At 36.9% G+C, this 27,216-nt stretch overlaps 1 protein-coding gene across 1 annotated transcript in view; it reads left to right on the top strand.

Moving 5' to 3' along the window:
- The first annotated feature begins 21,283 nt into the window (after positions 1-21,283).
- Positions 21,284-27,216, top strand: part of LOC309628069 (uncharacterized protein) — a 247,505-nt gene continuing 241,572 nt past the window's right edge. Inside the window, exon 1 of the mRNA XM_082390783.1 lies at positions 21,284-26,833. Coding sequence (XP_082246909.1) covers positions 23,702-24,352 — 651 coding nt within the window. The 5' untranslated portion in view covers positions 21,284-23,701 and the 3' untranslated portion in view covers positions 24,353-26,833. The remainder of the gene's footprint in view (positions 26,834-27,216) is intronic.

The raw sequence follows: 27,216 nt of genomic DNA, 5'->3' as shown, positions 1-27,216 counted from the left end.
GGATTTGTTTTTTGGTTTCATTGCTCTCTTCTTTCCTTTTTTTTTAAATTACTTTTTAATTTTTTTATTTCTAATAATGTTTTTGCTTTTTATTTTAATAAATTCATTTATTTTATTTTTCTTTCTTTCTTTCTTTTTTTTTTTCTCCCATTTCTTCTGAGCCGTGTGGCTGACAGGGTCTTGGTGCTCCGGCCGGGTGTCAGGCATGAGCCTCTGAGGTGGGAGAGCCTAGTTCAGGACATTGGTCCACCAGAGGCCTCCCGGACGCATGTAATATCAAACGGTGAAAGCTCTCCCAGAGATCTCCATCTCAACGCTAAGACTCAGCTCCACGCAACAACCAGCAAGCTACAGTGCTGGACACCCTATGCCAAACAACTAGCAAAACAGAAACACAAGCCACCCATTAGCAGAGAGGCTGCCTAAAATCATAATAAGCTCACATACCCCAAAACACACAACCAGACGTGGTTCTGCCCACCAGAAAGACAAGATGCAGCCTCATCCACCAGAACACAGGCACCATTCCCCTCCACCAGAAAGCCTACACAACCCACCGGACAAACCTTATGAACGGGGGGCAGACAACAAAAACAACAGGAACTACGAACCTATAGCCTGTGAAAAGGAGACCCCAAACACAGTAAGTTAAGCAAAATGAGAAGATAGAGAAATACGCAACAGATGAAGGTGCAAGGTAAAAACCCACCAGACCAAACAAAGAAGCGGAAATAGGCAGTCTACCTGAAAAAGAATTCAGAGTAATGATAGTAAAGATGATCCAAAATCTTGGAAATACAATGGAGAAAATACAAGAAACATTTAACAAGGACCCAGAAGAACTAAAGAGCAAACAAACAATGATGAACAACACAATAAATGAAATTAAAAATTCTCTAGAAGGAATCCATAGCAGAATAACTGAGGCAGAAGAACGGATAAGTGACCTGAAAGATAAAATAGTGGAAATAACTACTGCAGAGCAGAATAAACAAAATAGAATGAAAAGAATTGAGGACAGTCTCAGAGACCTCTGGGACAACATTAAACGCACCAGCATTCAAACTATAGGGGCCCCAGAAGAAGAAGAGAAAAAGAAAGGGACTGAGAAAATACTTGAAGAGATTATAGTTGAAAACTTCCCTAACATGGAAAAAGAAATAGTCAATCAGGTCCAGGAAGCACAGAGAATCCCATAGAGGATAAATCCAAGGAGAAACATGCCAAGACACATACTAATCAAACTATCAAAAGTTAAATACAAAGAAAAAATATTAAAAGCACCAAGGGAAAAACAACAAAAAAAATACAAGGGAATCCCCGTAAGGTTAACAAATGATCTTTCAGGAGAAACTGTGCAAGCCAGAAGGGAGTGGCAGGACATATTTAAAGTGATGAAAGGGAAGAACCTACAACCAAGATTACTCTACCCAGCAAGGATCTCATTCAGGTTCGACACAGAAATTAAAATCTTTACAGACAAGCAAAAGCTAAGAGACTTCAGCACCACCACACCAGCTTTACAACAAATGCTAAAGGAACTTCTCTAGGCAGGAAACACAAGAGAAGGAAAGGACTTACAATAACAAACCCAAAACAATTAAGAAAATGATAATAGGAACATACATATCAGTAACTACCTTAAATATAAATGGATTAAATGTTCCAACCAAAAGACATAGACTGGCTGAACAGATAAAAAACAAGACCCATATATAAGCTGTCTACAAGAGACCCACTTCAGACCTAGGGACACATACAGACTGAAAGGGAGGGGAGGATGGAAAAAGATATTCCATGCAAATGGAAATTAAAAGAAAGCTGGAGTAGCAATTCTCATATCAGACAAAATAGACTTTAAAATAAGACTGTTACAAGAGAAAAAGAAGGACACTACATAATGATCAAGGGATCAATCCAAGAAAAAGATATAAAAATGGTAAATATTTATGCACCCAGCATAGGAGCATCTCAATACATAAGGCAAATGCTAACAGCCATAAAAGGGGAAATCAACAATAACACAATCATAGTAGGGGACTTTAACACCCCACTTTCACCAATGGAGAGATCATCCAAAATGAAAATAAATTAAGGAAACACAAGCTTTAAATGACACATCAAACAAGATGGACTTAACTGATATCTACAGGACATTCCATCCAAAAACAACTGAATACACTTTCTTCTCAAGTGCTCATGGAACATTCTCCAGGATAGATCATATCTTGGGTCACAAATCAAGCCTTGGTAAATTTAAGAAAACTGAAATCATATCAAGTATCTTTTCCAACCACAACACTATGAGATTAGATATCCCTTACAGGAAAAAAATCTGTAAAAAATACAAACACAGGGAGGCTAAACAATACACTACTAAATAACCAAGGGACCACTGAAGAAATCAAAGAGGAAATCAAAAAATAGCTCAAAAAAGAGGAAATCAAAAAATAGAAACAAATGACAATGAAAACATGATGACGCAAAACTTATGGGATGCAGCAAAAGCAATTTTAAGAGGGAAGTTTATAGTGATACAATCCTACCTCAAGAAACAAGAAACATCTCAAATAAACAACCTAACCTTACACCTACAGCAATTAGAGAAACAAAAACAAAAACACCCCAAAGTTAGCAGAAGGAAACAAATCATAAAGATCAGATAACAAATAAATGAAAAAGAAATGAAGGAAACGATAGCAAAGATCAATAAAACTAAAAGCTGGTTCTTTGAGAAGATAAACAGAATTGATAAACCATTAGCCAGACTCATCAAGAGAAAAAGGGAGAAGACTAAAATCAACAGAATTAGAATTGAAAAAGGAGAAGTAACAATTGACACTGCAGAAATACAAACGATCATGAGAGATTACTACAAGCAACAATATGCCAATAAAATGGTCAACCTGGAAGAAATGGACAAATTCTTAGAAAAGCACAACCTACCAAGGCTGAACCAGGAAGAAATAGAAAATATGAACAGACCAATCACAAGCACTGAAATTGAAACTGTGATTAAAAATCTTCCAACAAACAAAAGCCCAGGACCAGATGGCTTCACAGGCAAATTCTATCAAACATTTAGAGAAGAACTAACACCTGTCCTTCTCAAACTCTTCCAAAATACATATGAGGGAGGAACACTCCCAAACCCATTCTACGAGGCCATCATCACCCTGATACCAAAACCAGACAAAGATGTCACAAAGAAAGAACACTATAGTCCAATATCACTGATGAACATAGATGCAAAAATCCTTAACAAAATACTACCAAACAGAATCCAACAGCACATTAAAAGAATCATACACCATGATCAAGTGGGGTTTAGCCCAGGAATGCAAGGATTCTTCAATATACGCAAATCAATCAATGTGATAAACCATATTAACAAACTGAAGGAGAAAAACCCATATGATCATCTCAATAGATGCAGAAAAAGCTTTTGACAAAATTCAACACCCATTTATGATAAAAACCCTCCAGAAAGTAGGCATGGAGGGAACTTACCTCAACATAATAAAGGCCATATATGACAAACCCACAGCCAACATTTTTCTCAATGGTGAAAAATTGAAACCATTTCCACTAAGACTAGGAACAAGACAAGGTTGCCCACTCTCACCACTATTATTCAACACAGTTTTGGAAGTGTTAGCCACAGCAATCAGAGAAGAAAAAGAAATAAAAGGAATCCAAATCAGAAAAGAAGAAGTAGAGGTGTCATTGTTTGCAGATGACATGATACTATACATACAGAATCCTGAAGATGCTACCAGAAAACTTCTAGACCTAATCAATGAATCTGGTAAAGTAGCAGGATACAAAATTAATGCACAGAAATCTCTTGTATTCCTACACACTAATGATGAAAAATCTGAAAGTGAAATTAAGGAAACACTCCCATTTAGCATTGCAACAAAAAGAATAAAATATCTAAGAATAAACATACCTGAGGAGAAAAAAGACCTGTATGCAGAAAACTATAAGACACTGATGAAAGAAATTAAAGATGATACAAACAGATGGAGAGATATACCATGTTCTTGGATTGGAAGAATCAACATTGTGAAAATGACTATACTACCTAATGCAATCTATAGATTCAACACAATCCCTATCAAACTACCACTGGCATTTTTCACAGAACTAGAACAAAAAATTTAACAATTTGTATGGAGACACAAAAGACCCTGAATAGCCAAAGCAATCTTGAGAAAGAAAAAACAGAGCTGGAGGAATCAGGCTCCCAGACTTCAGACTATACTACAATGCTACAGTAATCAAGACAGTATGGTACTGGCACAAAAACAGAAATATAGATCAATGGAACAGGATAGAAAGCCCAGAGATAAACCCACGCACATATGGTCACCTTATTTTTGATAAAGGAGGCAAGAATATACAATGGAGAAAAGACAGCCTCTTCAATAAGTGGTGCTGGGAAAACTGTACAGCTACATGTAAAAGAATGAAATTAGAACACTCCCTAACGCCATACACAAAAATAAACTCAAAATGCATTAAAGACCTAAATGTAAGGCTAGACACTATAAAACTCTTAGAGGAAAACACAGGTAGAACACTCCATGACATAAACCACAGCAAGATCCTTTTAGACCCACTTCCTAGAGAAATAGAAATAAAAACAAAAATAAACAAATGGGACCTAATGAAACGTAAAAGCTTTTGCACAGCAAAGGAAACCATAAACAAGATGAAAAGACAACCTTCAGAATGGGAGAAAATATTTGCCAATGAAGCAACTGACAAAGGATTAATCTCCAAAATATACAAGCAGCTCATGCTGCTCAATATCAAAGAAACAAAAATCCCAATCCAAAAATGGGCAGAAGAGCTAAATAGACATTTCTCCAAAGAAGATATGCAGATTGCCAACAAACACTGGAAAGGATGCTCAACATCATTAATCATTAGAGAAATGCAAATCAAAATTACAGTGAGGTATCACCTCACACCGGTCAGAACGGCCATCATCGAAAAGTCTACAAACAATAAGTGCTGGAGAGGATGTGGAGAATAGGGAACACTCTTGCACTGTTGGTGGGAATGTAAGTTGGTAAAGCCACTATGGAGAACAGTATGGAGGTTCCTTAAAAAACTAAAAATACAACTACCATATGACCCAGCAATCTCACTACTGGGCATATACCATGAGAAAACCATAATTCAAAAAGAGTCATGTATTACAATGTTCATTGCAGCTCTGTTTACAATAGCCAGGACATGGAAGCAACCTAAGTGTCCATCGACAGATGAATGGATAAAGAAGATGGGGCACATATATACAATGGAATATTACTCAGCCATAAAAAGAAACGAAATTGAGTTATTTATAGCGAGGTGGATGGACCTTGAGTCTGTCATACATAGTGAAGTAAGTCAGAAAGAGAAAAACAAATACCATATGCTAACACATATATATGGAATCCAAAAAGTAAAAAAAATGATTCTGATGATCCTAGGGCAGGACAGGAATAAAGACGCAGACGTAGAGAATGGACTTGAGGACGCAGGGAGGGGGAAGGGTAAGCTGGGATGAAGTGAGAGAGTGGCATGGACATATATACACTACCAAATGTAAAATAGATAGCTAGTGGGAAGCAGCCACATAGCACAGGGAGATCAGCTTGGTGCTTTGTTTCCACCTAGAGGGGTGGGGTAGGGAGGGTGAGAGGGGGACACAAGAGGAAGGAGATATGGGGATATATGTATATATATAGCTGATTCACTTTGTTATAAAGCAGAAACTAACACACCATTGTAAAGCAATTATACTCCAATAAAGATGTTAAAAAAAAAAAAGAAGAAGAAGAAATGCTTAACACTTATTCTGGGAAAAAAAAAAAATGTGATGCCCTCCAATGGGACTTTCCAGACATATCATCTTCCAGAGCTATAGCACAACTTAGTTGCAAGTATGGTGGGGAGGTTTAGGACATTGCCACCAACCAGCAGGGTGGCCTCGGGTAAGTCCTTTCCAGAAGAAGAAAGCCATAGAGAAAGAGGAGTTGATTGGAGGTTGACATTTACTGACGTAACCCATTCTGAGATCATTTTGAGGGAATCATGCAATGTTTCAAGCTTTGTGATTTCCACATAATATATTGTTGTGAGAGGCAGTGACCTTCCCCCTGCGTATTTGCTTTCTTTCCTCTCTCTACCTGCATCTATGCACCAGCCATGCTGGATTTCATTTCTTGGACAAACTACATTCTTCTTTTCCTCGAGATCTTTGCCTTGCTCTTCCTTCTGCCTGAACCCCTGTTTTCTCCCCCTCTTTCTCCTTTCCTAGCTAACTCCTTCCCATTAATAAAGTCTCAACTTAAATGTCATTTTCAGGCAATTCTCACAAATGCCCAGGCCAGATTAGTTCTATATCCAAGAGCACTGTATACTCAGCACACTTTAAATTCAGTTTCATATCTGTCTTGTGCTCTAACTCATAAACTTCATCAGGGGAGGGATTCTGTATTTGCTTACCTACCAGGTGGCTGGCCAATAATATAATTTTGTTGACTTATTTTTGTTCAGTTATTTAATCAAAGAGAAGGTAAAATTTTAAGAATTCCTGCACGTTTTAGCTTTCCCTAAAATCAACAGTTTAGTGTTCCTATGCACCACATAAATACTTCGAAATAAATTGAATTCTTAATATTATAGAAATTTAGATGTTAAAAATATGCTAATAACTTATAGGAGCCACTGACAGAAGTGTGTTTATATGAGATCATATTTTCTAGGCCCATACATATGGTAACTTTGTCTAAGAGACATCAATTTAATCACATCTTTTACCCTTAAATCTTTTCCCTGGGGCCACTACTAGTAATTTAAGAAGAATTTTCATAATGCCTTTTATCCTTTTAAAAATATTAAATTAAATTAAAAATTGACTTCCAGGATTTCATGCTTCTTTTCAAATTCAGTATCTTGGCCTAGTGCATTCCTTGCACACACCACAGCAGTCTCTAAGACAATTTATAAATTTATTTTTTTCATTTATCAAATATACATTACCTCTCTACTGCATACCAGATATTTCTGTTCATTTTAATAAAAATTATTTTCACAGGGTGAAAACGCACATAGTAACCTTAGAATTGCCATATGTAGGTCATCTAAAAATGAATTCCTCATTTCATAAAGGAGAAATTAAACCACTATAACCACCAAGAATGAACATCAATATGTTGATAGTTTTATTATAGTGCGTTTTATTACCTGAAACTTTTGTGACACTTCATTAATTGTATATCTAACATATGATAAAAGACAGGGGGACAAAACTTAAAACCTCAATTCTTATTCTAAAACAAAGGAAATGAATAGTTTATGATTTCAATCAATTATGATCTATTGTTGGTTCTTAAAATCTCTTTTTTAAATTAATTTGCTGGCCTTTGTTTTCTCATGGTGTCCTCTGTCTTTAACATAATCAAAATGGTTAGTCTCTACTTCATGTAAATTTTTTTCCATGGGTAAATCTGCTCTGTGACTCCATTCTACTTTTCTGAGTTTATAAAATATCCTTTATATCTTCATTGCCACGGATGTTGGCTTTGTTGTAATGCAGTTAAACATGAAACAATTAAATGATGCATAAAAAACATCAATGTCAGATTAGTCTCTCAAACTCATTAGCAGATAGCACAGTGATTACCCTAAGAAAGTATATTTTTGAGGAAACAAAACAGTCAATGTACTTTCCATTTATTTCCTATCTCTTTTTAGAAGCAAATAGGATAGTTCATTTGCTTCAGTAGTCATGTTTCCAGAAACCAAAGGAAAAGAATCTCATATGTGCCAAGTTATGGTCAAACTCATTTTCTAAACTTAGAAGAATCTTGAAATTGATGGTACATCAAGCTGTGAAACTGAGTCAAGTGATAACAGAAAGCGTACAATTAGGCTTGTTTCTGCATGGCCTGAACACTAGGGAGTAGACAGACATAATCAGTAGTCTTGAACATCCAGGGATATACAGGTAAACGTCTTTACATTCTATTCAAGGTTATATCAAGCAAAAAATTAAAGTTTAAAAAAAGTAGTTAAAATTAGGTAAAAGCAAGACATTTAGGAGATTGGAATATGAAACTTCTTGTTAGTTAGCAATTTCTCCATTGAGATACACATATAGTTTCAGTTAAAATGAGGACTGAAAAAATTCATCTTGATTTGCATTGTAACTTCAGTATAATGCATTTACAATGAAATTCTGGTTTCCCAAGCACCTGCTGAGCCCTATTACTTCTTCTGCTGATTAGAATATCCTCTAATGTACCATATGACTCTTCACTTATTGTTGTTAAACTGCTCTTTGTTGAACCTTTAAACGGTGTATCTTATTTTTTGATTAGTGATTTGATGGATCATTTTCACATTAGAGTTTTAAGTTTATAAGGTTTTTTGTCAAACTCTCAAATTCTATAATAAAAATAAGATAAAACTTTAAAATAACCCTTGTAGTATATATAGGATCTGAGATTACATATTCAATTGTTCCCCTGCTCAAAAAGTATCTATTTTATTTATATGGTACTATTTTATATTTGGTCTTGTATTAGTCAGGGTTCTCCAGAGACAGAGAACCAATAAGATATATATAGATACATAGAAAGAGATTTATTATGAGGGGTTGCCTCAAATGATTATGGAGGCTGAGATGTTCCATGATCTGCCATCTGCTCCTTGGAGGCCCAAGGAAGCCAGTGGTGTAGTTCCAGTCCAAACCCAAATGCCTGAGAACCACAAGCACCAAAGTCCCAGGGCAGAAGAAGATGGATGTTCTAGCACAAGAAAAAGAGCAAATTTGCCCTTCTGTACCTTTTTTGTTTATTCAAGTCCTCAACTGATTGAATGATGCCCACCAGCACTGGTAAGGGCATCTCCTTTACTCAGTCTACTTCTTCAAATGTTAATCTCTTCTGGAAACACTCTCATGGACACACCCAGATAATATTTTACCAGCTATCTGGGCATCCCTTAGCCCAGTCAAGTTGACAGATAAGATTAACCATCACAACTTTCCTTTCCTCTGATAACCAGAACATTGTAATCAAAAGTGTTCTTAATCTTTTCAAAGTTTGATTTATCAACTTTTCTGTCTTAGGGTTGCATGTAAATTCCTTAAAATATGTATAGGCCAGGGAATCAGAAGGGGCATTTGGTCCCTGACCACCTGTCGTACATGTGGACATTTGCTGAGATGGATACTCTATCCTTTTGTCTCCATTTATTGATCTATCTCTATCATTCTAAGTCTTCCTCATACTTAATGATCTGGAAATCTCTTCAGGCTTTGGCTCATCTCTTGAATAACATGCCCTGGGGTTCATTTACTTATGAGAATAATCCAATAAAGAATAGGAAAAATTTTTGATCAGAAGAGTTGAGGACATTTATGGAACAATGTCTTTAAATATCAAGAGGGGATAAGAAATTTTATATAAGTGGAGGGGTTAGTCCTAGGTGTGAGATAGTAAAATTGATCCATAAAAACAAAAGAGAAGGTAGAGGTAAAGGGGTAGATGTGTTCATGGGAACCTGTGCAAGTTCTTTTCTAATTGTTTCTTTCTTCTCAATGAAATAAGAAGTTCATCCATTAGTTGACCATGAAAGTAGTGGAGGAGGTGGTTTGTAGAGCAGATGTTAAATATTAGAAAAGAGAGAAGAGATAAAATCTCATCTAAGAGAATAGAAAGTGAATGGACTACAAATTTCCGGGAATAGTCTGGTATGTGTTTTTTCAGCCCCCTTCAACCTCAGGGGGACAGGCGTGAGTAGTCTGAGAGTTCGGTATTACCAAGATTGGTTTAGCCAAGCATGTACTAGGAAGCAAGAGAAAGACAAAGGAGTTAAAAGTGTACATAAGTATAAAGGTTGATTATATAATATACATATCACTATATAGCTCTTCCTACAAATTATTTTAATCATCAGCTTTTGTCTTGCCTCCCCCATTTGAGCTTTTTGAGGGTAAAAACGAGGTTTTATTCATCTTGGTATCCGGAGCACCCAACACAGATTCTGCCAATATGATATTTGTTGACTGAGTGAATGGATGATAGAATCCCTCTTCTCTTTCATGGCATGTCTTCCTGGTCAGGAATAACCCTTTTGTCATTATTACATCGAAATACTCATTATCCCCTTCTCAAAATCGCTTATGGTAAAAGAAGAATGTTATATCCCCAGCCATCATAACCATAGTTCAAGACATTAAAATTAGGGAGAAGGGCGTGTTCTAAAATTCCTAAACACCAATTTCTGCTGTCATATCATTGCTGAGATTTTGGTCACTTTGCTACTTTTAACCACAATGGAGGCCAGGAAGTACAGTATTTTAGTTAAACATTGGCACTTAGGTTAAAAATGGTGAAGATTTTACCCTATTTACAAGCAAATAACTTATCCTGTCAAACTTTTATATATAAGTACTGACAGGAGCCTCAAGGTTTCTGGATCATAGTTTCAGACAGTTAATTACTCACAGACTGAGTCAGTTCCCCCACCCTAAGTTCTCACAGATCAACAGGACTAAGAACTAAGATACTGCCTGCATATGCAGTGCATTTATATCTCAGGAGTCAAAATTATGGGACTTTTGAGTCAAAATTTTGACTCACAGGAATCAAAATTTTGAGACTCAGAGTTTATAGAGAGGATTCTGGCATAATTATCCATATTCTCCTCCAGAAAGAAAAAGACTTTTACTCTGGAATGTAAACAAATGTTCTCTGGAGAAGTGAGAGATAGGTTGAATCTTAGCTTGGATTGTAAGCAATTATTTTTGGGGAGATACATTTCTAAATCTCTCCTAAGAAATAAACTATTGCTAGTTCTCAAGATATGTTAGCTGTTCAATCATCCTTTAATAAACCTTGTCAGTGATTACTCAGAAGTCTCCAACCATGCAGAAATATAAAAATATTTATGAAGAATTGTCTCCCAACAATTATACACAGATACCCCAAAATCAGAGTTCTGCTATTAGTATAAAGAATGGAATGGATATTTTGGTAAATAAATAATGATTTCTGTGACAATTAGAATTTGAATTAAAATTTTAAGTGTTCTTATACTGGATTATTTTAAACATTTTAAAAATGTTACTATTTTTTTTAAATATTGCTTTTTATGGTGGAGTACTTTTAAATAAGTCACACAACTTTTCTGGACCTCAGTGTCATTACTGACATAATGAGCAGATTTAATTGAATAACTACTAAGATTGCTTACAAATTCAAAAATTTCTATTTTAAGTAAACTATAAGTGGCGTATATCTAGTCTAGGAATAGAAGACCTTTTACAATATGTTTTTTAAAAAACAGATGCTGAGTGACAAAAACAAATATATATTGAATTATCTAAAAATGTTTATTATGGTATGCCCTAGGTATGATTTTCTTTATATTTACCCTGCTTGAAATTTATAGTACTTCTTAATTCCGTGAACTGAGATTTTTCTTATTTTTTTAATTAAATCATAGTTGATTTACAATATTGTATTAGTATACAGTTAGGCATATAGCAAAGTGATTCAGTTATATATACATTTTTTTCAGATTATTTTCCATTATAGGTTATTACAAGATATTGAATATAGTTTCCTATACTATCCAGTAAATCCTTATTATTTATCTATTTTATATATAGTGGTGTGTCTCTGTTAATCCCATACTCCTAATTTATTTCTCCCCCTGAGATTGTTCTTAATTAAAACTAATTTTTGCTCATCACCTTCTAAATTATGGCCTCTGTCACTTTTTCTCTATCACTCTTTCTTGGACTCCAATTATACATATCTAAGACATTTGCACCATATCCCATTTGTCTCATATTTAGTAGTCTGAATTTTCTTTCCTTTTTTACTTCATCTTCAGTCTATTATTTTCTTCTGGCATATTTTGTAGGTCACTAGTTCTCCTTTCAGCTCTTTTGATCTGTTGTAAAACTTCTACTGAGGTATTAATTGATTATATTTTAAAGTTCTAAAACTTCCATTTGATATTTTCATAGATCTTTTTTGTTCTATCTTGAAATTCTTCATGTATGCATTTATTTTCTTAAATATGTTAATCTGTATATGAAAATTTGTATATGTATACCTGTGAGTCTATTCCTAGTGTCTGTTTTGCTCTCTTCTTCCTGTCTCCTGGTCAATGATAATGATGACTTATTAATAAAAGTAACATTTATTACTTATTATACACCAAGCACTGTCCTAAAGTTTTATATGCTTTAGTTGAAATTTCATAACAACACTATAAGGTCCTTTAAATTATGTCACTTGAATAGATGAGGAAACAGGCATGACTTGTCAAATATTATACACCAGTGCTGGAATGGAACAGGAAGCAGGTACGAAGTAAGCTTTGTTTGTAGACACAGGAAATTAAAAGAATAAAGTACAACCTAAGGATGTTTACTGGAAAGATTGTTAAATGTGAATAAACCTTAAATCCTACCAGAAAGAGTTTCTAACAGTGACATTTCAAGCTCTGAGAGACAAAGGAAGATATTTGGGCAATTCAAGAAAAAAATTACTGAGTTCCTACTTTGTTTCAGAACACAAAAAAGAAGTGGATCTCAGTCTGGCCTGAAGGAGACCCTGGGGTTTCTACAGAGGGACACCCAAATCCCACCTTCCATCCCCCAGTGATCACATTCAGTGTGTGTGCCCACAGCCTACAATGAATGGAGTTCCTCTAAGCAGCAAGGTGGATCTTTGACATACTGGCATCCAGTCTCATCATTAGCCTAATATATTTTCACCTAAAAAAAGTTCTGTAAAACAGAACGGAATTGAAGTAAAAAATGCCTAACTTGTAAGATGATAGGGAAGAGGTTTAATAATAGGAGGATGGATGGAAGTTAGTGAAAAACTTTTGTATTTGGTGGCTTCCAGCACTGAAATTTTAGCAAGTACCATTCTCTCAATTTCCCAAACTCTGCTCCTAGTAACAAAGTATATTTCATACCTTTCTCTTTTTAGTACCTTATATATAAGCTAGGAACAAAATTGTCATTATTTGCAGATGTGATAATTGCTTGTATAGAAAACCAAAGAATCTCTAAACACAAATTCTTAGAATAAGAAAGTTCAACAAGATTGCTGAATCAACATCAATATGCAAAAGTTAATAGTATTCCTACACACCAGTAACAACTAATTTTAAAATGTGATGTTTAAAAATGTATCATTAGTGATAGCAACAAAAACTATAAAGATCTAAAGAATAAACCTAGCAAAAGGTATAACGGATAAAATGAAAACATTCTAACACATAAAAGAATGCCTAGATAAATGAAAAGATGCACTATATTCATGAATAGGAAGATTCAATATTGTAAGAACGGCCTTTCCTCCTTGACATCTAACTATATATTTAATGCAGTGAGCCAAAGTTCCAATTTTTAACAGAATTTGAAAAGGTGGTATTAAAATGCTACATAAAATGGTAAGAACTGTCAATTTTGAAGAAGAAAGGGTATATGTCCTCTCAAGTACTGAGATATAGTATCAATCTATAATAATTTAATTATCATGGTATTGCTACAGGAGATAGACACACCAGTGGAACAGAATAGACAGCCTAAAAATGGACCACTTACATGAAAAATGGGTAGTTGACAGAGATGCATTATTTATCAATGGGAAAAGAATGCACAGTTCAATAAAGGATGCTGGAACAAGTGGCTATCCATATGGAAATGATCAATTTGGATGCAAACCTCACACTATTTATAAAAATAAATTCCAGAAAAATGGAAGACCTAAAGAGGAAAAGCAAAAATTTAAACAGTCCTGAAGTACACATAGAACATATGACTCTGGGGTAGGGAATAAGTTATTCAACAAGGCCCAAAAAAATACAAATTAAAACAAAAGATTTATAAATCTGACTACATTAAAATGAATTTTAATTAAAAAGCAACCGAAGTTAAAATACAAGCCACAGACTTGAAAATAGATTTTCATTGTATAAACAGAAAGTTAGCATTCAGAATATGTAAAGCACTCCTACATAAATAAGAAAAACAGTCCCATAGGAAAAATGGGCAAAGAGATATGAACAGTCGGTCCCCAGATGAACAAAAATTAATACAGTATGCAATAAACACTTGAAAAAATGCTCAAATTCATTATTGAAAACACATATTAAAACAATGTGATACCTATTGGATTGGTAACATTTTAAAAGTCTGTTATATGACATAAGAATATATATATATATATATATACACATGTATATATACACATATATCTACACATACACATATTTAATCCTATGTGTATATACATATATACAAACACACACACATACACACACACAGAGAGAAACGTATATATTTAATCTTATGTCCTCTAACAGACTTTTAAATATATATAAAGCTAGTGCACAATTTAGAAGTCAAATATGTGAAAAACATACAGTTGTACATATCAGTTGAGAAGGATGATAAGGGACTTCCCTGGTGGTGTAGTGGTTAAGAATCCGCCTGCCAATGCAGGGGACATGCGTTCGGGCCCTGGTCCGGGAAGATCCCACATTCTGTGGAACAACTAAGTCCACACGCCACAACTACTGAGCCTGCACTCTAGGGCCTGATAGCTGCAACTACTAAGCCCACATGCCACAACTACTGAAGCCCGCGCACCTAGAGCCTGTGCTCTGCAACAAGAGAAGCCACTGCAATGAGAAGCCTATGCACCACAATGAAGAGTGGCCCCTGCTCGCTGCAACTAGAAAAAGCTTATGCACAGCAACAAAGACACAACGCAGCCATAAATAAATAAATAAATAAATAAATTTCTAAAAAAAAAAAGATGATAAATATTTCATAGAAATAATATGCATCAACTTCAAGGTACTGAATCTCTAGGAAAATAGAAGAAATGCAGAAAGAATGGAGGTGATTTTTAGCTGTATATGTAAGGTTTTATTTTTGTTATTTTAAAATAAAGAGATTGGAAGTAAAACCATAAAAATGTTTATATCTATTAAGTCCAGATGAGACACACATCAGTAATCTGTTATATTCTCTGTATTTTATCATCTGTTTGAAATATTTCATACATGAAAATATATTAATTAAAATTATGAATTACAAACCACTTTTAAGAAACTGAGGAAACATCACAGACCTTGTTTTAGAAAAAACAAAAATGGATGAAAAAAATTAATAAATTATACAAGTGCCTATGTTAATGTCTATAGTTTTAAAATGAATTAACATTTTATATTTTATAAAATAATTCAAATACTTTAATATAATATTGTATTCTCATAGAAATAACTTTTCTAAAGCAGAGTACATTTCCCAAGGCATAAAAATCCCCCCATGCTTAATATTATGCACCTTGCAATTAAACTAGAAATGTGACTATGCTTGGTTAAATTCGGGGCAGCCAAAAAAGTATCCTAAACTGAATTTGTGGAGACCTGGAAAGGGTTTTGACAGTCTCTAGTAATGATGTATCTTTGGGAATGAGAAAATATAGCCTCCCCACTATGCAGTTGGCTCTGCTTTTGCCTCCTTATCTTCTTCCTTTTAAAGCCCAGCCTTACTTTTTCCAACAGGGAGGCCAATAGGCCTGCATTAATTTGCATGGCTGATGTAGACTCTAATCAATGTCTGCCAAACAATATATGACAACTTATTAACATAGAAACCAGGAAATTAATTACCATAGTTTAATTCTGGAAATAGCCTTTAATTCGGTCAATACTTTCCATTTGTGATCGAATTAATTGCTTGAAAACTGATTAATGAGAAGATCCAGCAGGCAGTAATTAACATCAAAGCAAAGAAAAATTTAAGTCCTGTGAAAATTATTTAGGTACGTGAGAGAAAATTCTGGTAAACAGCCAGTGGAAACTACAGCTATTCTTTAAATTTAGCATTTACTGAGCTGACCCAATATTCTGGATTCTGTGTTATAATTAAAGAAATATTCAGTGATGATGACTTAGTGCTGCAAATAATGTCATGGCTACATAATTAATATCTTTTATTTGATTCTGTATAACTCAATTCACAATTCAACAGCAAAACTTTTAAAGAGCTTCAAATCATTAAAGTTTTTGGAAGTATGCCATCATTGTACATTAATTATTTTAAATCATCTTTTACTGCCAAACTTGGGGGATGATTCTTGCATTAGTCAATTTAATTGATCAAAAAGAATTAAATTTATCATTGACTCAGCAATGAAGTTGGTCAAAATACTAATGACTATCAGAGGCTGAGCATCCTATTAACTTATTACTTAGTATTGTAACACTTGTGCTGATTTTAGGAATACCATTAAATATTAAGTCTGATCATGGTTAGCAATAGCATCTCTGGAAATTATACATCTGAGGGTTTAGTGGCTGCAATCCCTTTGGGAATAGGGGCTAGAGGATTTGTCTTAAGGCTTTATTTATGTAAGAAGCACATACAGTTTTTACAAGGATAGTATGTTTATTGAAGTGGCTTGGTGGGGGCTGATGGAGATTATGGAGGAGCTTTGTCATTCCCACCTCCTCTTCCAATCCTCCCACACTTCTGTCTTTGAGTCTACCACCCCAGATTCATAATAGCGCTTTCATTTTAGGCAGTAAAAATATATTTACCTACCACATATGCCTTAGTTTTCCTTTTGAGTTGTCCAAAGATATAAAAATATATTTGTAGTATTATTGGATAATATTTCCATTAGGAATTGGGGCAAAGAAGGTTGGAAGCAATGGTACAGAGTTGAGCTGGGGGGGAGTTGGTGACAAGAGAATGGGAATTCAGGGGAATCAGCTGGGGAGTCTTAGGTAAGGACAGACTAGCCAGTCAACTTTACTGCATGCTTTGAGGACTCACTGATTCTCCAATATGAAAATTCTCTTTTCAATGCCCATTTCTATAGAGAAAACCACAGCTAAAAAGTAAAGATCCCTAGGAGGCAAAATAGAGTCACTTTTCATCATTAGAACCTTTAGATATAATTTTTTAATCTGGTGTTTTATTAAAACTATTAAAATCTGTATTAGTTATTCACTGCTGCATGAGAAATTCCTTCAAGTTTAGTGACTTAAATGGCAAACATTTATTATCTCACCGTTTCTGTGAGTCAGGGATTTGAGAAAGGCTTTTATGGGTGGTTCTGGCTTACGGTCACTCATGAGGTTGTGATCAAGATGTCAGCTGGGGCCGCAGTCAGTGAAGGCTTCACTGAAGCTGTAAGGTCCCCTTCCAAGCTGGAGGACCCACAGGACTGTTAGCAGGAAGTCTCTGCTTCTTGCCAAGTGAGCCTCTACACAGGGCTTCTTGGGTTTCTTCAAGACATGGCATTTGGATTACCTCAGAGGAAATGATCTCTGAAAGACAGGAAAAGACCATAATACAAGTGAATTTTGATGAAGAAAATGGAAAAGATGATATGTTCAAAATAACCAATTTTCCAAATTTTGATCATTGCTGCATAGTCTATAAATAGTATGTAAAATATCATGTAAATAGACATTTACCAAGGAAAAAAGAAATCTGTGCTCAAATAAGTTTGAAAACAAAAAGTTTGTTTAACCAAGAAACAAATTTAAACAACTTTTTTCTTACTGAGAGATTTCATGTACTTTATGAATTCCCAAGGGAGAAATATATTTTGTAGCTATTGTTAATTAAAAATCTTTGGGGTTGTTTTGATAAAATTCACTAATTAGAGGTAAGTAGGAGATACAAATTTCTTCTTTACCACCTTAATACTAGAGGAACATTACAAGAAATGCAAGTTTTTGACAAAAGTCTACCAAACATACAGACATTTATTTTCAAACTAACCCAACAAGCTATCAGAGCTTCAGCAACCATCAAATCAGATCTGTCAACAGAGAGCTTCATAAAGTAGGAGGACACAGAACCACAGCTTTTAATTTTGAGCTCTGCTGTTAAAGGGCTAGTTGAGCTTGGAAGATTTTTATTCATGAATGAGAAATTATTACCACTATATCTTATGCTAATTGGCAAACCAGCACTGGAGTGTGGGTTCCTGAGCAGAGAAGATCCATACTGATTAATCACCTCTAGAGGCTGGATTAAAGTCAGCTGACACACATATACATTACACCTTCCGTTAAAATAAATTGCTACAAGGACAACATAGAAATAACATTTTCCAAACATTTTACTGCATTCTTCTTTTTCCTCAGAACATTTGTGGAAAAATCCCTGCAAGGGAAACAATCAGGAATTAAGAGGTCCAGGTGACCTAGAGGGAGTTGGCTCCTAAAGAGAGGGCAATAAAATTGTAATGGAAAATTGATGATGATAAATGCTGACAAGAGACCTTACCTGCATCCCACTCTCCCAGTGAAGGAGCTGTAAGAGTCAAATGATTGCCAGTAAAAAAGAAGGTGTTATTCATCAGGACACAGCACTGACTGAAGGCTAATTAAAAGTCTTAAGGCCCATGCCTGGGGGAGGGGCACAATAATGTCCTGAAATATATGGGGAAAAATTAATTAAATCAGTGACCTTTTTATTATAAAACGACAGGTGGCAGACAATCTAGTAATTTTACTACCATTCTGATCCTAGATTCAAAATGGTCAAATATACAGGGCCAGTTTCATACTTGGGCAAAATGTATGCGATAAAATATGTTTATGGAAAGACAGGATAGGAAGTCAATCAACTCCAAACAATGCCATCTACAATAGGAAAAGTAATGGAAGTGCACTCTGTTTAGTGTTTCCTGTAAGCTGGGTGTTTTACATGAGTAATCTACTATTTTATATGTGTAACTTTCTCACCCTCACAATAACCTTGTGAGGATGAAACTATTACTATTCCTGTTTTACAGATGAAGATGGAAGATAGGTAATTTGTTCAAGGACAAAATGCTGAGACTCTAAACCAAGTCTGTCTTACTCCACAGCCCATGCTGAACTTTTATCTACATTGCCCTTAGATGAACATTGCTTCAGAGAGACCAACTTCTGGCAGTAAGACAAAAGGCAAAAATGCAGAGTACTGTTTGGGAAAGCTTACTTAAATCAATGTCGGCTTTTAAAAGTAAAACAATAAAGAGCACAGGATCTCACATCCCACAATCTAGAAAAATTAGAGCCACATTTCACAAAGATGTGAATTATCCAATGGAAAAAATGTCTCTATTCTCTGCTCCACATAACCCCTCACCAGTATGAAACATTTTGTAATATGAATTTTTGTAATATAAAAAATATTCTTAGGTGATTCTCAAGTGCTTTGTTTTTAAATTCAATGTCAACCCTTTATCATGAAAACGAAAAGTCTTCTTTTTCTTAGAATTAATTTCAGCCAACAATTCTAAGACCAGATTGCTTTCTTTCAAAGAGAAAAAAAGTGCTTATAAAAACACAGATAACGGGGCTTCCCTGGTGGCGCAATGGTTGAGAATCTGCCTGCCAATGCAAGGGACACGGGTTCGAGCCTTGGTCTGGGAAGATCCCACATGCCGTGGAGCAACTAGGCCCGTGAGCCACAATTACTGAGCCTGCGCGTCTGGAGCCTGTGCTCCGCAACGAGAGGCCGCAATAGCGAGAGGCCCGCGCAGCGCGATGAAGAGTGGCCCCTGCTTGCCGCAACTAGAGAAAGCCCTTGCACAAAAACGAAGACCCAACACACCCAAAAATAATTAATTAATTAATTAATTAATTAAAAAACAAAAAACAACCCATCATTTAAAAAAAAAAACAAAACAGAAATAACTTTGAATTGGTAACTCACACCAATAAATATTTTTCCACTATTAGTGTGAATATCAATTTAATAAGCTTTTATTGTGTATATTCTATGTGCCTATATTATACTAAGTGCTGTGGGAACATAAAAAGCATGTAATCATCAGTGCCTTCAAAGAAACTATAATTTCTTGAGAGAAGTAAGACATTAAATGTTAAACTGCTGAATCATAATTCTGGGCATCACATGAGTAAGTGCCCAAATGAAAAGTATAGACCAGAATTCCTCTGACTGTATTTCAGGAGATATTTTAAGAGTTGTTTTTTTTTTGTTTTTTTTTTTTAATGTTTGGTACTAAATAAATTTTAAAACTATAAAATATCTACTTCTTGAATACTATCTTTGCAAATTATTTCATCATCAACATTATCAAACATCAATTTTACCCAGGCAATAAAAGCACTAAGTGCATTAGATGCATTATCTTATATAATTCTTCAAATAATTCCATGAAAGAGGTACTATTATTATCCGCATCTTATAGTTGAGAAGGCTGAGATTTGGAAAGCTAGCATTATGACTGCAGATACTTACTGTTATATATGGAGCCAAACTGCTAGACCCAAAATTATGGGTTCTAACCTGAAGAAGGACCATGTCTCTGAGGTCCCTGAATATTTTATGTAAAATAGGCTACTTCTCATTTGTCATACCACCAACCTATTTTCCTTCTATAAAGAAAATCTGCATTTCAAAATTTTCATTTATTTGTTAACTCACTTATTTTCTGTCTACCCTAAGGAACATGACTACAACAACCTTTTTCACCAATATATTCGATGCTAACCTAATTCCTGTCACACCATTGGCACTCAGTAATATTTAATGGAAGGAAGGAAGAAGGGAAGGAAGAACTATCAAGGCAAATATCACACTAGACAAAGTTCAGCAGGCAAGGAAGACCTTTAATTCAAGGCTATTGTGATATGGAAGAGAGCCCAGAACTCAGTGTGAGCTCAGCTCCACAAAAACAAAACAAAGGGCTGGATAGGTTTAAGACCTAGGATGGGGGAATCATAGGCCATATGTGTTTCCTGATTGTTGTTACCTAAGGGAAAAGTAAACTTTCTCTCATCTTCATGACAGGAGGTGGTTTTGCATCTTGGAGTAAGGTGCCCACTGAAGTTAGGCTCTACCCTCTTACAGAAACTGGCAGATAGGGGCATGACCTTTCCTGATGAATGCATTTCAAAGGAATGGTTTCCAGGTCCTTGAGAAAGACATTCTTGTGTTATAAAACTGGAAAAAGGCCTTAGAAAAAATTACATTTAAAGGGGCAGAGACTTACTTCACCCTGTATGACACTCTCTAGGTCCATCCATGTCTCTATAAATGACCCAATTTCATTCCTTTTTATGGCTGAATAATATTCCATTGTATATATGTACCACATTTTCTTATTACATCTGTACTTCATACAGAGTGAAGTCAGAAAGAGAAAAACAAATATCGTATATTAATGCATATATATATATATATATATATATATATATATATATATATATGGAATCTAGAAAAATGGTATAGATGACTTCCTTTGCAAAGCAGAAATAGAGACATAGCCACAGAGAACAAATGTATGGATACCAAGGGGGAAAGGGGTGGGGTGGGAGGAATTGGGAGATTGGGATTGACACATATACACTATTGATACTTTGCGTAAAATAGACAACTGATGGGAACATACTGTATAGCACAAGGAACTCTACTTAATGCACTGTGGTGTCCTAAATGGGAGCGAAATCCAAAAGGGAGGGGATATATGTATATGTATGGCTGATTCATTTTGCTCTGCAGTAGAAGCTAACACAACATTGTAAAGCAACTATACTCCAATAAAAATTAACTTAAAAAAATAAAGAAGCAGAGAACTCATCTACAATTACAGGTTTTCTAAAGTAAAGGCACTAAGAAAATGAAGATCAGGGACCAAGAGTCAGGAAGAAACATGTCTAAATTTTAGTCAAGATGAGGGGAACTTTCAAGCCTTCTTGGTCAGAAGGAAGGAAGAAGGAAAGGAAAAAAGGAGGGAAGAAAGACAATGTGGTGATCATGAAATTATGCTGCTCAGACCTCCTTTCAAGAGAACCTGCCTCAAAGGAGGTGGTTGGCTGACAGACTCCAACTGCTATACCTTCGGATCTGCTTGCAACGTTCTCACAGAGGCCAAGCTCTCCTGGCTGTTCCCCGCCAATGAGTAAGGCAGCGGTATGTGAGCTGGGCTACCTTACCCAATATGGAACTTCTCTAATGGGAAGATTTTGCTCTGGGGTCTCCATAAGCCTGACCAAAATGTTCCGAGAGTCTTGTTACAGTCTGAGGCTCCTCTCACCCACTCCTCCTTCTTTCCCTCTCCCCTGCTGCAGCTAAGTCTGAAGGTTTCCCTACTAATTCTGCTCCTTTTCCACTTTATTCTTCACAGATGTTTTTCCTATTATTCTTGCACATCTAATTTTGTCTTCTCAGAAGATCCAAACTGACATTGAGGGAAAGTAATACAGGCAGGAGGGAAGGGACAGGAAGGAAAAGGGGGAGAAAACAACAGAAGGCAAAGGCAAAAGGGGACAATGAGAAAGAAAAACTGGGAAAATTTGCGAGAGAGAAAAAGAGAAACAGAGACAGAATGCAAATGAGACCACATGTACTGCACACACTCCAATCTTGGTTGCAGTGCTAGAACCTGAAGGTTGAATTTTTGCTCTTACCCTGACTATCACTGCTAGCAGAGATGCTTTAAAGAAAGCAAACACCAGACATAGGAGGACTTTTTGCTTTCTGGGTAATGGTCGGCCAGATGTCTCTTTATGGCAGTCATGGGGATATAAAATTTGACACAGTGGGAAGCTCACCTGTACTAAAAGAAATGGCTACTCTTACGGCCCCTCCAGGATGGCCCAACTTAATGCTACGAAAAGGGACCCTGCAAAGTATCTCTATACTTCAAAATCCTGCTCCCACAACTATGTTTTTGGCTTTGAAAGAGGATAAAAGTTTCCATCTCCCAGTGTAAGTTTCATCTCACTTTTCAACCCAGTAATGGGCAGTTGGAAATATAAATTTCCTTCAGGGGAAGGCCTCATCCGCAATAGGTGTGAACTGACCCACCAGGTCTAAACCAGTGCATTAAAAGTGTGTGTTGACCAAAGGATGGTTAATATAAGGCCGTGGACAGGACACCAGCACTGCAGGTCAGAAAGCCCATGCAAGGCCTGTATGTTTCTTTTACAATTTTTTCTGCAGTAGGAGACACAAAGAACATCAGGCATACACATCCTTCCTGGGGAGACAGCCACATAATCACAATGTGAGCTGATCGTTACATAAAAAGACAAATCTCCAAAGTACAAAGAATGGTTTTCACGGCGAATTCAGTCAAAATCAATCTTTGGAAGAAATAAGTAATATTTTATCTATTGCTGCAAACACACAATCTGCTAAAGGGTCACCCGATTTACACTATTTTACTGCTTTAATTACACCAGGTCACTTTTCTCACTCTTTTTTTTTTTTTTTTTTTTTATGAAAATGAGAGCCTACCTGGCAAACCAGATTCAGCCTTGCTCCAGCTCTTGCTTGTCTCCCAAATCTTTGTGATTCTCCAAGCAGCCTATTTTATTTTTAATAGCTCCCAGTAGCGGAGAGGGTGTCAGACCCAGTCAGTGTCTGGTAGAAGAGGGTCTCAGTCAGCACCTAGATTCAGGTGGATTGGAAGTCACACCCTCAGGCAGCAGCTGGTAAAGAATGCAAACATACACAGCCTTGTGGGACGCAAGTGTAATAAGCCCTGACGGCCAGGTGATCTGGAGGGAGAGGTGAGGTGTTCCCTGGCCGGCAGTTGTTAAAAATCAAGGCTCCAGCTGAGCGTACAGACTCTTTTCCGGGAGACCGGCGCGCGAGCGGAGAGAGAGCCCAAAGATGGCGGCCGCAGCCTGGCTTCCCCCAGAGCGACCGGAAGCCTCTCGCCCCCGCCGAACCGGAAGTCCGCCCCCTTGGGCTAAGTTCAAGGCCCAGCAAGCGGGCTTCTTTGACGCGAAAGCTGGGGGAGTTGCAGTCGCCGTCTGCACGGTGCCCGGGAGTAGTGGCCCGCCAGGGGCTCTCTCTCCAATTGTTACCCTCCCGTGGGATCCAGGAACACGGGCCAGGAGAGCCAGGGGCGTCCCCTCGGTGGCAGCCGCAAACCCCGGAGTGCTGAATTCCCCTGCGGGAGATGCTGGCGCTCCCGGTGGCAGAGAGCCAAAGATGGTGCTCGCTGGCTGCCGCGAGGCAGAGGGGGAGAGCGACGAGGGCACCTGCCAAAGAAGGAAAAAGAAAAGAAGGGGGGAAAAGGAAGAAAAGGCAAAAAGGGAGAAAAAGACGGCACCCTCCGGCTTTCGCAAGGCCGAGGGAGAGCAGGAAGATGGTGCCCAGCAGCCTCCAAACCTGGACAGCGTCCCAGCAGACCCCTCCCCCTCAGACCAGTACTTTAAAATTAGCAAATGGACCACTTTCACGGAAAATCTGGGTGCTTTGCAAAGAGCTGCTTCCGTAGAGGCCCTGAGGCAGGTGAGTCCTCTGCGGGCCCCGTAAGGGGCATTTCTAGTTCACCACAGCCCAGGGGTCGCAGGCACAAGTCTTTTTGGTCTTTACAGCCGTATGTTTTGGGGGCTTGGCTCTCAGGTGCTGGTCTTAAAAGTTGGGGTGCCCAATGTGGGGTACGAATCCGCTCCTCAGGGAGAAGCTCCAGGTTTTGAGTTCCCTCAGGATTGTGGGTCTCAGGGCTGGGGTGAGGTTTCTGGCGAGATTGTGTCTCAGCCTCTCCTACCCTCTTTGGTGTGGTTTCCCCTTCATTTGCCTGATGTGAAGGGGTCCCTCTACCAATTTTTAGGTTTTATTCAGAGGAGATTTTCCATATACAGCTGTACACTCCCTGTGTCCCTGGAAGGAGGTGAGTTCAGGATCTTCCTTTGTCGCCATCTTGAATCCTTTTTTTTTTTTTTTTCATTTTAAAAGTTTATTTTGAAGATCATGTTTAAAAAAAAGTTAAAAATAATCCATTAAAATATTGCACGGAATACACAAATTACATAAGTATGGTGATTAAATCAAATACGGGAAATATGTTTTCTTCTGCAATTCTGGAAATAAGTTCTGTTGTCGTGAAGGTTCTTATACTTCCAAAAAAGGGAGGGGGTGGAAAGCATGACAATTAAACCTGCCTCTTAATTATGTAAATATACAGTAGATACCAAATTTTTCTGTTCTCCCCAATAAGTCAGTTTTGATCTTCAGACTATGCCTTGTTTTTTAAAAGATATGATGCTAGAAATTCAGTGGGATTTTGTGGTCTGTCCTCTGCAAGTACAGTAAGTCCCTGTAATAAGATAGGCACAATTGTCTGATCCAAGTAGGCATGAGTTGGCAAAGACTGGAGATCCACTTTCCGTTTTGATGACTCTTCTTAGTTAACCTTATCATTTTCTACTATCCTTCCACTCTCATCTTTTTTTCTCATTTTACCTTGGAAATTGATCTGAGGTGTGAGAGAAAGCATTGGGGTATCACTGCTCTAGAGTATCATGGCTCTGCCTTCACAGACAAACATCGTCATTCATTTTAATCATAGTTTACTCAAAAACCATAGATAGGTAGGTTTCTTTCCTTTTTTTTTTCTTTTTTGAAACTTAAGGGAAGTTTTGATGAATTTTTTCAAAATAAACGTTGCCTTTTTAGAGGTCAAATGATGCCTTCAACCCTAGAGTCAGAACACTGCTAGCAACTTTCCAATAGCATTTCACAGATGCAGAAATACCACTTTAACTGGTATCCTTGATACAAAGAGAACGTCAGAATGGAGCCCCACAGTGAGAAACCAGGATCTGGTGCCATCAACAAACAAACTCAGATGACACATTAAGAAAACCAGAGTATAGCTTAATAAGAAGCAGCAACATCCATCACTGTGCAGGTGGCAAAGCCCTAGATGCTCTTTGCAAGCTAAGAACATAAAACTGCAAAGTAGCACAAGCTGAAACCAAGGTAGCTGAAACATAATACTGTGCAAGAAAAGAGAAAATGTTCAGGAGAGAACACTGAACTATCTAGGAAAAAAATAACGAAATGGGAGAATAGGAGATGAAGAATGACGTTTGTAGTGTAACACAAGCATTTGAGACATAAAAGTAAAAATTAAGATTTACTGATGCATTCTACAAATATTTTTTTAGAGCCCACTGTATTCCAAGCACTATTCTAGGCACTTGGGATACCTGCAAACAAAAAGACAGTGAATGAACTCTGCCATCGGGGAGGCAAATCAGGGAGGCAAACAAAGAGGAGGAGAAAGGGATTGTGATCTGCATTCATGAGAGAAGGTCTACACATGCAGAAGAGGTTTTAGGAAACTTTTCCAAAACATTGAAGACTGAAGTGTCCATGCTTCGCCATATATTGTGAGTTTACCAACTTTAAAACAGAGCCCAAGTCCTAGATGATGAAATACTTGAAAACATCTTTAAAGAGTTGTCTAAATGTTTTTTAAATATTTATCCACTTCATGGCCCTTTGAAGTAGGATAAATGAATTGATACTTAGCAAACAAATGTTTTATTAATAACCACTGTAGTTTGGCAAAAGTTATCATGTTGTCATTGTTTCCAGATGGGAGTACTTGCATTCTCTCAAATCCTCTTGTGATCACAAAGTTCTGAGATTAATCTTCCTCTAAGTACCTAGGCATCATCAGCATTAGATATCCAGACTGGATATCTGGACTATTAGATTTAAGATTTATTGCCTGGTGTGAAACTCACAAGCACACACACACACACACACACACACACACACACACACACACAGAGTGAACACACACAGGGCAACCCACTTGCAAAATTCTTTCTTAGCCAGGATTACATCTGCATGGGTTTGCTGTATCTTACACTCAGTTTCATTTCCCTCATTCCTCTTGTAGAGTCATGTCCAAGTGTCTCCTGGCGTATCATGGATAGTCCATCACTCAGAGCAGGAAGATAACAAAGCAGCAATACTTCTGAGGTTGTGTCAGCTTGGAAGGTAATTAAATTTGCTTACTCTAGTTTGCAATAGTTGTTTGAAGAAGTGAAGCTCTGCCACAATCATTTTGGCAGCTACCATTACCTTGGTCTGTGAAATGGATATTACATAGACTCATATGTCAGTCATTGTAATGCCAGCCTAGGAAAATTTTAAGAGGGGAGATCTGTTTGGGGGGAAAAAAGTGTCCTGCATTGTGCTCTATGCCTGCTGCACTGTTACTGCTGCTGGTTTCCAGTTCTTATATAAGTTTGTTTTCTTTTATCCTTTCTCTCCATCTCATGGTACTGTTTTCACCTAAATTAGACAAATCTGGGTCCTAATTCCAATGTCAAAATATTTTAGCTGTGTTATCCTGGGACAGTGGGCTTACTGCTCTCAGC

Source organism: Balaenoptera borealis (assembly GCF_965194805.1).
Source record: "Balaenoptera borealis genome assembly, chromosome: 4".
NCBI lineage: Eukaryota > Metazoa > Chordata > Mammalia > Artiodactyla > Balaenopteridae > Balaenoptera > Balaenoptera borealis.
Note: the sequence above shows the minus strand (reverse complement) of the source record. Positions and strands in the feature narration are given on the sequence as shown.